Source organism: Lynx rufus, unplaced genomic scaffold (genome assembly GCF_022079265.1).
Source record: "Lynx rufus isolate CCGP_SWC_20201006 ecotype Redwood Valley unplaced genomic scaffold, mLynRuf1.p SCAF_3, whole genome shotgun sequence".
NCBI classification, from domain to species: domain Eukaryota; kingdom Metazoa; phylum Chordata; class Mammalia; order Carnivora; family Felidae; genus Lynx; species Lynx rufus.
Genome location: NW_025814845.1, coordinates 199,628,133 through 199,642,348, shown reverse-complemented (window position 1 = coordinate 199,642,348; position 14,216 = coordinate 199,628,133). Strand labels below are relative to the sequence as shown.

At 38.4% G+C, this 14,216-nt stretch overlaps 1 protein-coding gene across 1 annotated transcript in view; it reads right to left on the bottom strand.

The window, feature by feature from the left end:
- The window catches only part of CSMD1 (CUB and Sushi multiple domains 1), a 1,672,960-nt gene that overhangs the window by 585,741 nt on the left and 1,073,003 nt on the right, over positions 1 to 14,216 (bottom strand). Inside the window, exon 10 of the mRNA XM_047092364.1 lies at positions 3,090 to 3,177. Coding sequence (XP_046948320.1) covers positions 3,090 to 3,177 — 88 coding nt within the window. The remainder of the gene's footprint in view (positions 1 to 3,089; positions 3,178 to 14,216) is intronic.

Sequence of the window (14,216 nt, the reverse complement as noted above, 5' to 3'; positions counted from 1 at the left end):
CGGGGCCCGAACTCACGGACCGTGAGATCATGACCTGAGCCGAAGTCGGACGCTTAACCGACTGAGCCACCCAGGTGCCCCTGGACTATCACAGTTTTGCACGCGCACACACACACACACACACACACACGTCCATAGATGGCAAAAATATTTACATTTGTATTTAGTCCTATAGGAAATTTACTCTTTCAAATCCCTTTCTCTGCTGTTATATTACTCGATTGCCATGAACTTGGAGACATGGAAACAATATAGAGATTCCCCAGGAAACTCAGGATTTGAAAGCGTGAATGTCTCATCTGAGATACGGTAACTCCTTTCCTTCCTTCACTGGTTGTCCCCCAGACACACATAACTCACGAACTGTGACATAACCCCAGGGGCTAATGTTTACCCCAACGTTGAACCTCTTCTTCAGAAATAAGGCTGTTGTAAGAATGAGCAGAGTAAATACCAGCACATTCATCTAAGATGCTCATAAAATGCTCCATTGCTGGGCTTGTGCTGAACCGATACTGGCCCTGGATGTCTCTGAGCTCCTTGTCAACTTTTGGAGATTAAGAAGTTTCTCTGGGGCGCCTGGGTGGCTCAGTCGGTTGAGCGTCCGACTTCGGCTCAAGTCACGATCTCACAGTTCGTGAGTTCGAGCCCCGCGTCGGGCTCTGTGCTGACAGCTCAGAGCCTGGAGCCTGCTTCGGATCCTGTGTCTCCCTCTCTCTCCGCCCCTCCCCTGCTCATGTTCTGTCTCTCTCTGTCTCAAAAATAAATAAAAATTTTAAAAAATTAAAAAAGAAAAGAAGTTTCTCTAGTTCCTTTTACCATAGCATACAATGTGAACCTGGCATTGTCAGATAGCATTTAACTCATCATGTTTTAAAACAGAGCTAGCTACTCCAAAACAGACCAAGGAAGTTCCCAGATCCCTGCAAAGATTTTCAGGGATGACAGAGTGCTGGATGGACAATCTCCCTCACACGCAAGGGGCACTTGAATAATACCGCGGATGCCCATGGGCCAGGCACCATTTCAGTCACTGAGGAAGCCGGAGTGAATAAAACACCATCCCTGCACTGGAGAAGCGTGAGCTGGATGGGGAAAACGGACACGTGAACAATAATGAAGAAGAATCGTGGGAGAGCGTGTACAGTTCTCTGGGAGTGAGGCAAGGAGAACATTTTTTCCAGGGTGAAATGGGGAAGGAGCAAGTGGAGGAGGTCACTTTTGAGATAAGGAAGGAATTCAAAACATAAAAAGCTCTAAGGATTCCAGCAAGAATGTGTACATTTCGTGTATCTGCTTGCTTTGCAAAAGACAGAATTCCTGGTGCCTTCGGCTGACTGCTATTTTATCTGCTGGTGGAAGCCAGCACCTGTCTCTGCCAGAGAACCCGCTGAGAGCGCTCACAAATACCCACAACCAAGCCGTGCTCTGGAGAACTTCCTTGAGCCAAACGGAGGAAGCCAATAATGGGCAGCCAGGGAGGGTGGGTACCGGAGGGGGAGCCAGCTGGTCGATGTGACCCGTCCCCTGAGAGTCCCTGTGGGTTCGGACTGAAGCTCCTCGGCAGTGAGAACCAGCCTGCGTCTTAGCTTGTCACTCTGCCCCCCTCGTTCCCCCCAGTGCCCTTCTCCAAAGAGCGCTTTTCCAAACAAAAAAAAATCACTTGAAGAAGACTCCTGTCTCAGGCTCTGCTTCAAAGGAACTTGAACTGAAACACCAGCTCCCCTAGCTACACTCAAACTTTGCATCTTTAACCTGTAAACCACATGATCTCCCATCCACTTCAAACAAGGCGGACACCGCTAGGAAGTCAAACGCATTTTGTTAGCATGTGTATTTTCTTTGTTTCCTTTTCATGGAAAAAAAAAAAAAAGTATATGTGTCTATAATTATACCAACTTTATTACAGCCAGCCTGTAGACAATTTTATTCTTTCTCTAACCTTTTCAAAATTACTATCGCCACTTGTCTTTTTCACTCATATGTGGAATTTAGGAAACGAAAGAAACAGAGAGACAAAAAAAAGAGACTCTTAGAAACCGAGAGAGCTGTTGGTTACCAGAACGGAGGCGGGGGAGTAAGGGGTGAGACAGACAAAGGGGTCAAGAATCCACTCATCTTGAGGAGTACTGAGAAATGTGTAACATCAGTGAACTGTTATACTGCACACTTGAAACTAATATAACACTCTTGTTAACTACACATCAGCAAATAATTAAAATTAAATAAAATTTCCCCAAATGGCCATTGCTACTCCAGCTTCACTAATATTCCTTCTTCCTTCTCTAGTGGCACAACGATTCTGTTTCAGTTTCCTCTTACTGTGGTAGCCCAAGCTCTCTACACGTATCTTTATTGTTTCCCTGTCAAAAATGGTGACATTTTAAGGGAGGAAAGCACTTTTCCCAACCCCCTTTATTCTTTATTTTGAAGCTTACTCCCAGTATGTGTATCCATCTTGTAAACTGGCAAACATTTCTGGAACTAATGGAAAGGAATTCCAAAATGCAAAGAAATGATATTGTAATCATTATAAATATAAATGGCATTATAATTATAATACACTATTACAATCACCACTACATTAATAATGTCACAACTGGAAAGTAGTCTCTAGCTCATCACGATCCTAGTAAAGTGAATCATAACATTTTCTGAAATAAATTGCATTGACTGCCACTTACATTCATTATTCTAAAAATTGAATGAAATAATTATGAGGCTATAGTTAAGTTTTTGCCCCATCTATTTTTTTAAACATTAACCAAAATGCATTAGAATAGGAGATGGTAATTAATGAAAAACCGGAAAAAAAAAAAACCCTTGAGACAAATTTTGATTATATTCATTTAGGGTTAAATATTTAATACTTGCTCATATAGTGAAAGGCATCAACTCTACACCACGTGGAAGTTTTAAACACAGTCTGTCTTAGATTTTTACACAGTATGCCTTACATAGAAGAGCCCCGTAATAATTGAGAAGTTGTATCTTTAAATCAAAAGGACATCAGAGTTAAGGACAACAAGTTGAAATTATATATATTTTAGAAAATCACATGCTTTTCAAATAACTTCTGTATCTCCTACCTGAAGTCGGAACCTGCTCTTCTTCCATTTTCCGGAATCCCGGGATCTGGACACATGTCAGAGACCAACGCGACGCCTCCTTGACTCACTATAATAGAGAGAAACATTCTTGTAAATTTGGTTAGCTGTTGGGGAAATCCTCAGAGAATAAATTTACGTTAGGCAGGCTTGGTTCTTAGACCATGACTTTAAAAATGCGATTTTAGAATTAAGACATGTTAGAAATATTAAAATACATCTTTGTTCTTATGTCAGAAAAATAAAGACTTCTTATCCAGTGAAAGGATGCCAACATTCTTTAGTCTGAGCCCTTCTTCTATTGACGTGGTCAAAATTTAATTTTAAAAAATACATTTTCTCCTTATGTTCAACTTTACAACAGGTCACAACTAATAGATGATGGGACAAAAAGAACAGAAGGGTAAAATGCCACAGTTTATATAAAAGCCTTCATCCACTCTCCACAGATGAAGTGAAGACACATTATTTGTTAATGCCCAGACGAGACATAATTTAAATAAAATTACCTATTATGTTTTAAACATTGAACATGTTTATCATTGGACTAAAAAAAAACGAGTATCATTCTTCTTTTACAAACATGCTGATATATTTTCTGAATGTGTTCCATGAAGAGCCTTCCTCCTACAGGGATGTTGTACAATCACAGAATAGTTTTTAAAGGACGCGCTTGCTTATTGGATAGAGTAGCTGCCACTCCAACACCCACCCCACCCTATCTAAGTTGTCTAATCCAGCCCAGGCAATTCCTTCTTTCTTTCCAGAAATCTGCTCAACAGGGGGCTTGTGACTCAATTCTGTTCAGTGAGACATGAGGGAAAGTCTGGAGCTGTGCCACTGGGAAGGCATTCCAGTGAGCCAACAAAGACCATCTCTGTTTTTATTCTGGATCTTTCTGTGTCTGGATTTCAAATGTGGAATTGTTGGTGCCATATTGCTATGTTCCAAGAATGGAGGGTATATCATAAATGGAGGAGAATATATATATATATACCAAGTACCTGGACCCTTGATATCATAGTTGAGACAGAAAATTTGCCAACTCAGGAACCTACCCTACCTTAACATCCTGTTGGGTAACTCGTGTTTCCTACAGCTTAAACCCATTTAAATAGATTGTTTCATTACCTATCTGTATCTATATCTATAACATATATGTTCAGGTCATATTTATATATTTATAATATATATAAAACATTAACTACATATAATAGATTTATATATTTTTTTCTCCACATATATTTTAAATGATTCCATGAGAAAAAATATATCTAGGTAGATACTGAAATCCTTAAGAATAGTATTAAAACTGTGCATAAAAAATGACAATAATCACAGCAAGACTGTTTTCATTGCTAAGTTAGAATGAAACTGGGATATGGACGTAATCCCTCATTAAGTACAAATCTTACTAAAATATGTTAAATAAATTTATTCTTAGGAAGCACTTCATCATTCCAAAATAGTCTTCATTTCTTACAGGTTTTAATTGAGATTTTTAAATCATCTAATACTCATTTTGCAGTGGGGTGTGAGAAATGGATTCACCTCTGAAATTTTCTTTCGTATTTAAATATTTGTTTTTCTCACTATCATTTAAAAATGATCCAGCAAGAAGGGCAGTGGCATCAGTAAGATGGTGGAACAGGAAGTTGCAGGCCCTCACCCCACCATGGAAACATCAAACAAAAACTACAGACGAAATAAAATAACTTTGTAGGAACTCTGGATACCAGTCAGAAGTCAACAGCAGTCAAGCCAACGCCCAATGAGGAAAAGCCACATCCATGAGGGTAGGAGAATTCTTGAGGGTTTAACATGCCTTGCTTCGCACCTTCATTCCTGACCTCATTCGAGAGGGTGGAGAAGCAAAAAGAAGCTTGTTTGCAAATTCAGGCCTGTGGGCTGCATGACAGACCGGTTTTTGTCTCGCCTGCCTTGGAGCTCATATGGGGAAAGGCAGCCAGAAGCCACGAAGGCGCTGGTGGACTGCTGCATTTGTGAAGTGCGAAGGGGCTGCAGCCACGAAGGTATCTGGGGCCAAGAAGTTACAAAGGAACATCTAAGATCCCGGAAGGAGCTGGAGTGAGGCTCTTTGGAGGTCTGGTGATCTGGAGATCATCATGGTGGTGATGGGTGGACAACAATGCAAATGTACGCAATGCCACAAAACTGTACACCTAACAATGGTTAAAATGGTAAATTTTATGTTCTGTGTATCTTACCACTGGGTGTGTATGTGTGTGTATTCCAGCAAGTTATAAATCTGTGACCTATCAGCACATCAACTTCTATCAGTCTGACGGTTCTAGAGCAGTCCCCTTTATCCACGTTTCACTTTCTATGGTTCCAGTTACCCGGGTCAACCATGGTCCAGAAGCAGATGATCTAAAGCCTCAAGCTATGTCACAACACCTGTGACACTCGCCTCATTTCATCTGATTGGATAGGCATTTTATCATCTTCACATCATCACAAGAACGGTAAATACAGGACAGTAAGATATTTTGGGGGGGAGAGAGAGAGAGACATTCACATAGCTTTTATTACAGTATATTGTTATAATTGTTCTATTTTATCAGTAGTAATTGTTGTTAGTCTATTACTGTGCCTAATTTATAAAATTAGACTTTACCATTGCTATGTACGTTTAGGAGGTAACGTAGCATATATGGGGTTCGGCACCGATCATGATTTCAGACATTAACTGGGAGTGTGAGAATGTATCCCTTACAGACAAGGGGGACTGACTTCACTACTTTTATCTTCAGCCCCGTGGCTTCAGAGTCTATATCACGTGCTAGGGCAGAGTCCCCAGGCAGTAGGCAGCGGTCTACTAATAAGTCTCTCAAAGAGACTCTAGTTTTAATAATCCCAAACTTCAGTGCAGAGTATTATTTGCACCATGTTTTTTTTTTTTTTCTGTCATCATCACTTAGAAACATCTTATATACCCCAGAGCACAATGGTCATTGCTGTGTCATATGAAAATAGCTCATTAAGGTAAATGGCCATCACTGTTTTTATCAGAACTGGTCTGCTTTAGTGTGGCTCTTATTTCACTATTCTAGAATAACAGACTGCTCTAAAATGTAACATAAATGCTTAAAAGAGGTCTACTTCTATCTCCTCTTTTTCTGTTTTTCTCCCGTGGAGTAGTAATAAAAAGAAATGAGAGAAATTGGAAGTACCCATCCAAGTCAGATCAAAACACTCTGGGTCTTTTTAAAGATAATGTCAAAGTCACTTATTTATTCAAGAAAGGTTACTTACTTGGAATTCTGTGAGAGCACAGAATAAATTAGACAAGCCCGAATGGTTTGCAGATGGCAGAAGATAACAGAAAAGTGATGAGGGACTAAATGTAAAATATGGCTGATTTCCCGAAACAAAGATAGGTTTTTAATGGGATAACGACGGCAAAGACATGGTGACAAACAGGTTATGTACAAGTAAACAATAAGGTCCATAAATCCCAACTACCTACCCATCAACATCATGACCAATTAATTTCTCGAAAAACTGAAGCTTTAAAGCTGGAAAGAGTCATGGAGCTCAATCTGCTTCAAGCAGGTTCCCCAGTGCCTTGGAGACACATTTTCAAAAGAGAGGAATTACTTGGTTTAATATCATTTTAACTCTAATTTTGTTGAATTACATCTTTTCAAATCTCCTGGGACACATGCCACAGATATTAATAAATATATTAAACTTTAGTCAAAACCTTGGAGATAAAAATCAAAACTGGAAATATCCAATGGGTAGACTCATCACCCATCACTAACTAATACCAAAGCAAGATGTAAAATTATGCAAATGGATGAACAGATACAAATTAGGCAGTTTGTAAAAGACTTCTAATGAATTTTGATTTAAAATGTGTAAATTATATTAATGTATATATACTTAAATGCCTTTTTCAAAGTATCTCAGTTCACAATATGAAGACTCCTATGAAGTATGTTCAATAAGAGGAAGATGCGTTTCCTACCATATTATCCTGCTCTTTGAGGACATGCCTTGTGACTGTCAATTAAAATTCAACATGAATTATTTGCAGCAAGCTATACAGCGAGACCAGTGCTATAGAGATAAAAGTAACTAATACAAAAGAAATATAAACAACTACCTCTATTATTAAAGAAAACAGAGACAAATAACTCAGTGGAGACAAGAATTACAATTACTGAAATAGAAACAAGCAGAAAGAAAACACTAAGAATAATAATGATGAGGATGATTTAAATTTAAATCTGGAATTTAATTGAATTTAATAATTTAAATTTAAAGCTGGAAACTCCAGCTGTCATTTACACACACACACATAGAGCTCATGCGCATGAGCAGAGGAGAGGGGCAGAGTGACAGAAAGAGAGACTCTTAAATAGGCTCCACGCTGAGCATAGGCTTAAACCCAACAGGGAGCTCAGTCTCATGACCCTGGGATCATGACCTGAGCCAAAATCAAGACTAGGATGCTTCACCGACTGAGCTACCCAGGTGCCCCTACAGAGTTCTTTAGACTGAATCCATACAGCCGTTCCATGAGGTGATAATATTAAACCCATTTTATAGGAAAGAAAACCGGGGCCAGAGTTGGGACCTGATAGATTCGAGAATCCAGGTTCCTTTCCCTACACTTCCTGCAATAAGTTACTGAGACATCGTATTTATTAAGGGCTTTGTAACTTAAACCAAGGCCTTTAAAAAATAATGTTAAAAGATTCTTCATAATAAAATTCCATTTCTAATGAAAAGTTACCAAGCACCAAAAGGTGGAGTAAGAAAGGTGTTTTCATTTATCCTCCCAATCTAACACACATATGTGGAGCCATATGCTTTGAGCCATGAGGCTCTAGCTCCAATACCATCTGGTGGCAATCTTCCTGCAGTAAAAAGACCAGACTCACTTTCCACGAGAGGCCCTAAGCCACCTCTAGAGCACCAGAGCTACGGATTGGCTTGAAGATTCAAATCTTCATGTAAGGTGCCATCTTTTGAGTTAAAATTTAGTTTGTAAGCCTTTGGAATAAACAGTCCAAAATAAGAGCCATTTAAAGAAAATCCGACTTTTTAGTGACATTGCTCCTATGATCTATTATAACACATTTGTATTTTTGATACTTATTTCCATATGTTTCAGATGGATCAATTTTGAGACTAATTCTAACCATTTTACACCTTCAGAGAGGTGACATGGTTTTAGTTCCGTAACAACAAAATATGTTGTTATACAGAACACATTCTGGTTGAAATTCCTTGGTAGCAATATTTCCCTCTGTCAATGACCTTTCGATGATACACACCCCATGCCATGCATGTGTGTTTGAGGGGTACTGTAAACTTCAGACTTTCCTGCCATAAATCAGTGTGGAACAAGTCAACAGTGACATTTGTTCCTTCCACATTTAACAGACTCAGTATTTCTTTACTGAAATGCAAAGCAATGCCTACTTTCTAATGCATTTCCTCTTTTTGATTTGCAAATTTTATCTCAGCAAGAATAAAACTTATTCCTGTTGTTTCTTCCTAAAACAAAACAAAACACTAAACCACTAACTTAACTAAATGTAAACCTCCACAACATTTTGTATTGTACTAATTTCTTTCATTTAGCTCTAACAGGATTATTCTTACTTTGTTGAGTATCACATGGGATATTTCCACATGCATACCAGAATTAAAGGTAACTTTTCTCTGTTTCTGATGAACATTTACAGTCTTTGCCAGCAGTTGGTTCGATCCCAGAACAGTACACAAATACTGACAAGTAAAACACAAATTGATGATATCTGAATGAAGAAGTCTTATCACCAGTGCAACACTAGGGTTTGAAAGGGAGGGTTGGCACAGAAGTAACTTATCAACACATCTTGCTTCGATCTGTACTTTTTGGGACCTCAGATTAAATCATCAAGGAAACACCTCTTATGCAACAGAATTACAGAACATGAAGCCCCTTGTGTGAGCTATATTTGTCAAATGCTTCCTTTAATATAATGCCAGACATTTTGTCTGGACTCTCTCTCTTTTCTCACTGCATTAATTTGCCGACTTTTAAAACACTAGTAATCGAATGCCCACCATCATGACTTTTAGATCTAAGTTTGCCATGTTCTTATTTCCAGTTCTATTGCCTATTCCTAAATCAAGCTCTTAGCTTACAGCAACTTATTTTTCAAAGGGATTTTAGGGGTACCTGTGTGGCTCAGTCAGTCAAGCATCCAACTCTCGATTTTGGCTCAGGCCATGATCTTGCAGTTCATGGGATCGAGCCCTGCATCCGGGCTCTGACAGTGCTAACAGAGCAGAGCCTGACGGGGATTCTCTCTCCCCTCCCCCACGCACACTCTCTTTCTCTCTCTCAAAATAAACAAGCAAACATTTAAAAATAAAATATAGTTTATCTTCTTACGTAATAAAATATTATATAGTAATAAAAACATTATCGAGGAACTTTCAAAAATGTTAATGGTTCTCAACCGCACAACAAATAAGGATGATTTGGCTGTCACTGAAAACCTCCCGTCTTTCTAACATTATTCGAACACTATCTGCAGCGATCTTATGGTCCAGGTCATTTTAAACACTCCAAATTCTCTCACTATTAAGACTTATTTTTTTCTTTAACATTGCCTCTTCTAGATTGTTTTTCTGCCAGGGGAGAAAACAAGAAGTTCTTAGAAGAGCTATGATATGAGTAATTACCCTTCCAACTGCTAAAATTACTATGGCAGCAAATGTTCAAAGTGGGAGTACTTTCCTTATGTATCTTCAAATTAAACCAAGATATTTATTCGGTACTCAAATAAAATGAAAAATAAGAATATGCTAGTATAAAACCAGTCTCAATGACCTCTGCAAAATCAGCAGCATGGAAATTTATGCCACAGCCTACAGGCCTGACTCCTCCCATCTTCCGGCACGTTCACTTGGATGTACACTGGCAGGCACCAGAGATGTCTCTGTGCACCTGTCCTGGTTCCCACAGATGCAGGGTGACCATCACTCAGGGACGAAGCAGCCTCAGCTTGAGGTCTTATAGCCTGCAACTTCTGCTTCAGTCTCCTGCAAATTCAAGGACGCTGGACTTAGGATTCTTGAAAATGTTTAGGGCTTCTCAAAGATATGTCACAGCGCACCTAATTATACATGGTCTTCTAACAGTAAAACCAACATCTGACGAGGCCAGTTTATGGTACTTTGCATAGGATGTGTGTTACTTTACATAACCTTCAGATATGAGAAGAAAGGGGAAAAGTCTCAAAGTGAGTGTATACTATAATTGATTCAGGCATATATATATATATATATATATATATATATATATACACATACATATACACACATATATATATACATGAAATTATTGTAAATTTATATTACAATACACATATTTTGATACTTCATATGAAAGATAATTTATCTACATCATAAAAGTTTAGTTGTTAATTTTTACATCTCAAAAATAAAAAATAGATATCTGAGTGATGAGTACCTACAGAAAATTTCTTTCTCAGATAGTTTGTAAGTGATTTCAGAAATTTATATTTAAAGGCATTCTGACTAACACAGTAAATGTAACTTCTATAAACGTGTTTCATATACTTGACGTATATATTTATCACTTACAAATGTATTTCACATGTATTCATATATGATATTAAATAACTTAAATTTTACATTAAACAGATATATTCAGATATATATTTATAACTATATATTTGCTTATATAAAATAGCTTTAAATGTATATTAATAAACCAGTGCTATTTAATACAAATGGTTTGTATATCACACATACTTTTATAATACACATTTATTAATATTTGTTTACAGTAATACTATATAATAAGAGATAGACTAAAACTATTTTAAGATGGCAGAAATGTTAAGTTCTCTGAGAATTTATGTGATACACATAGTTTAACATTATAATGATGTATCAATAATGTATGTATTAATGTATCAATAAATCAAATTGCTTGGTCACTCTGAAAACTCTCCTTATCTCAGCATATCCGTATGGGTAATTTCACTCTGTACATTATTCAGATGTTCTGCAAACGTGTAATCCAGAGGAATGCAATTTGTGACTCTCATAAAGTACATTTCTTACAGCATGGTGATGGTCATTTTGAAAATCCAAAGGTGTAAATACGTGGGAGAAATAATAATCCCCACTCAATGATATAGTATGTGTATAATGTCTCCATTTTTCAAGTTATGAATTATTAAGTTACATGTATTTAAAGTAATAATGGCCTATCACCTCTGGTCATGAGTTCTTAGATCTTAAAAACCAGTGAAAAAACTTTGTAGGATACTTGTAGTCTGGCTACGATTTTTTCCTTCCATGGTCTCAACTGCATATATCAATAAGTTATAGACATGTAAATATGAAAAGGGTAAGAATCTAGTATTAATATCCTAATATTATTAAATATAAATATTAATAAATAATATAATATTAATAAATGTATTCCAACAAAAATACATAAAATTTAATTTGTGTAAGGAAAGGGATCATAGCAAGGAGAGGAACCAAAGTATGTGATGTACTGTGGCAGGTACTTTTATATGTTACATAATTCAATCCTCACAAAATCTCTGCAAGGAAGTTACTACATTTGACAAACAGGAAAGTGGGGTTGGGAGAGTAGTTAGTATATCCTATTTGTTCAGCTGATACATGTATCAGAGTTTTTGCTTTCAAGACCTACATTGTTCTTACTACATTAATTCATTTTTTTTATATACTTGGCTAAGGAGGGTGTTTTGAGGAGATAATACTCATTTATGGACAAAGGTTTTTATTTTTTATGTTTTTTAAAAATTTGTTTAATTAAAAGAAAATTTTTAACGTTTTTTGAGAGACAGAGCATGGGCAGGAGAGGGGCAGAGAGAGACAGAGAGACAGAGAATCTAAAGCAGGCTTCAGGCTCTGAGCTGTTAGCTCAGAGCCTGCTGTGGGGCTCGAACTCAGGAACCATGAAATCATGACCTGAGACAAAGTTGGATGCTTAACTGACTAAACCACCCAGGTGCCCCCTTTCATCAGTGTTATATAGTTTTCAGAGTACAGGTCTTTAACCTCTTTGGGTTGGGTTTATTCCTAGATATTTTATTACTTATGGTACAATTATAAATGGGATTTTTTAAATTTCTCTTTCTGCTATTTCATTATTGGTATACAGAAATGCAACAGATTTCCGTATGTTGATTTTGTATCCTGCAACTTTACTGAATTCATTTATCAGGAAAAAATTCTTTACGTATGTATGTATTAGAGAGAGAGGGAGAGCAGAGGAGGGGCACGGGGAGGGAGAGACAGAATCCTTAGCAGGCCCCACGCTGTCAGCACAGAGCCCAATGCAGGGCTCAAACCCACAAACCATGAGATCGTGACCTGAGCTGAAGTCCCAGATGATTAAACAACTGAGCCACCCAGGTGCTCCTATGGACAAAGGTTTTTAAAAATGAACATAACTTATGTGCACTTCACAAATACTTGACCTTATAAACATTATACTTCCAGTATTAATACCCATGTAAATAACTCTAAATATCTTTAACATAAAAATCAGATCATATATACTTTATATATTAAATATATATTCCAGTGTTTATTTATTTTCAGAGAGAGAGAGAGAGAGAGAGAGAGAGAGAGACAGTGCAAGTGGGGAATGGTCAGAGAGAGAGGGAGAGAATCCCAAGCAGGCTCCACACTGTCAGCGCAGAGCTGGACACAGAGTCCGATCCCACAACCCTGGGATCATGACCCGAGCTGAAATCAAGAGTCGGACACTTAGTCAACCGAGCCCCCAAGGCACCCCAAGAGCAGATCATAAAACAGAGTATGTGGTGTAGTTTTGTTTTTATGGAAACAAAATAGAAAAAAGAGTGTACGAGTTGATGGATGTACTCCCTTAATACCTAACCTTCGTTTGCTGACTTGTAAACCTCTCTAGTCATGAAATGTCTACCCTTATAACTTAATAATTATTTTAAGTTGTACAGGTAACTTGTAAATGTTGGCTGTATGTATTTATATAGTTGCATTATCGTATAATGAAAACAGGTTCTTTCTTTAAAGAGAGAAAGACATGGGGTGCGTGGGTGGCTCAGTCAGTTGAGCGTCCGACTTCAGCTCAGGTCACGATCTCGCGGTCCGTGAGTTCGAGCCCCGCGTCAGGCTCTGGGCTGATGGCTCGGAGCCTGGAGACTGTTTTCCGATTCTGTGTCTCCCTCTCTCTCTGCCCCTCCCCCGTTCATGCTCTGTCTCTCTCTGTCTCAAAAATAAATAAACGTTATAGGGGCGCCTGGGTGGCTCAGTCGGTTAAGCGTCCGACTTCGGCTCAGGTCACAATCTCGCGGTCCGTGAGTTTGAGCCCCGCGTCGGGCTCTGGGCTGACAGCTGGGAGCCTGGAGCCTGTTTCAGATTCTGTGTCTCCCTCTCTCTCTGGCCGTTCCCCTCTCAAGCTCTGTCTCTCTCTCTCTCTCTGTCTCTCAAAAATAAACAAACATTAAAACAATTTTTAAAAAAAATAAACAAAGAGAGAAAGATGCATGCAAAAATGAAGCAGAGATCTGCCTCTCCATGTCTTCTAGACCACGCACCTTTCTCCGGGGGACTCAAAGCCATGAACTTACTTGCCTTCCTTGTCAGGTAATGCTTCCACGGACACAACTCACAGACTTGAATTTAAAATAATTTATCTGGACCTATAGCATTTACTTTTTTGAGAAATTTAGCTTCGATGTATAAAAGATAGGAGACAGTTAGTGATGAAGGTTCTCATTGGAAGAACGCCATTCGGTAGGCAGCATGCATTAGGTTTCATCGCAAGATCAGGTATAATAGGAGGCAGATGGGAAAAAAAATATCAATACCTCAGTAATTATACATTGTCCCTTGTAAGTATTTCCTACCTAAAGAGCGAGGCAGGGGTGTGTTTTTAAAAGTGCAGTGTTTCAGCAGTCCTCTCCTGCCACTTTGGTGAAGCCAGAAGTCCCCGGGGGTGCAGAGAAGGTCCGCTTTTGTTCAGCGGAAGCTGAGGGAGGCATCCAAATGCAGGGAGGCAGACATACACCCACTCGGTGGAGC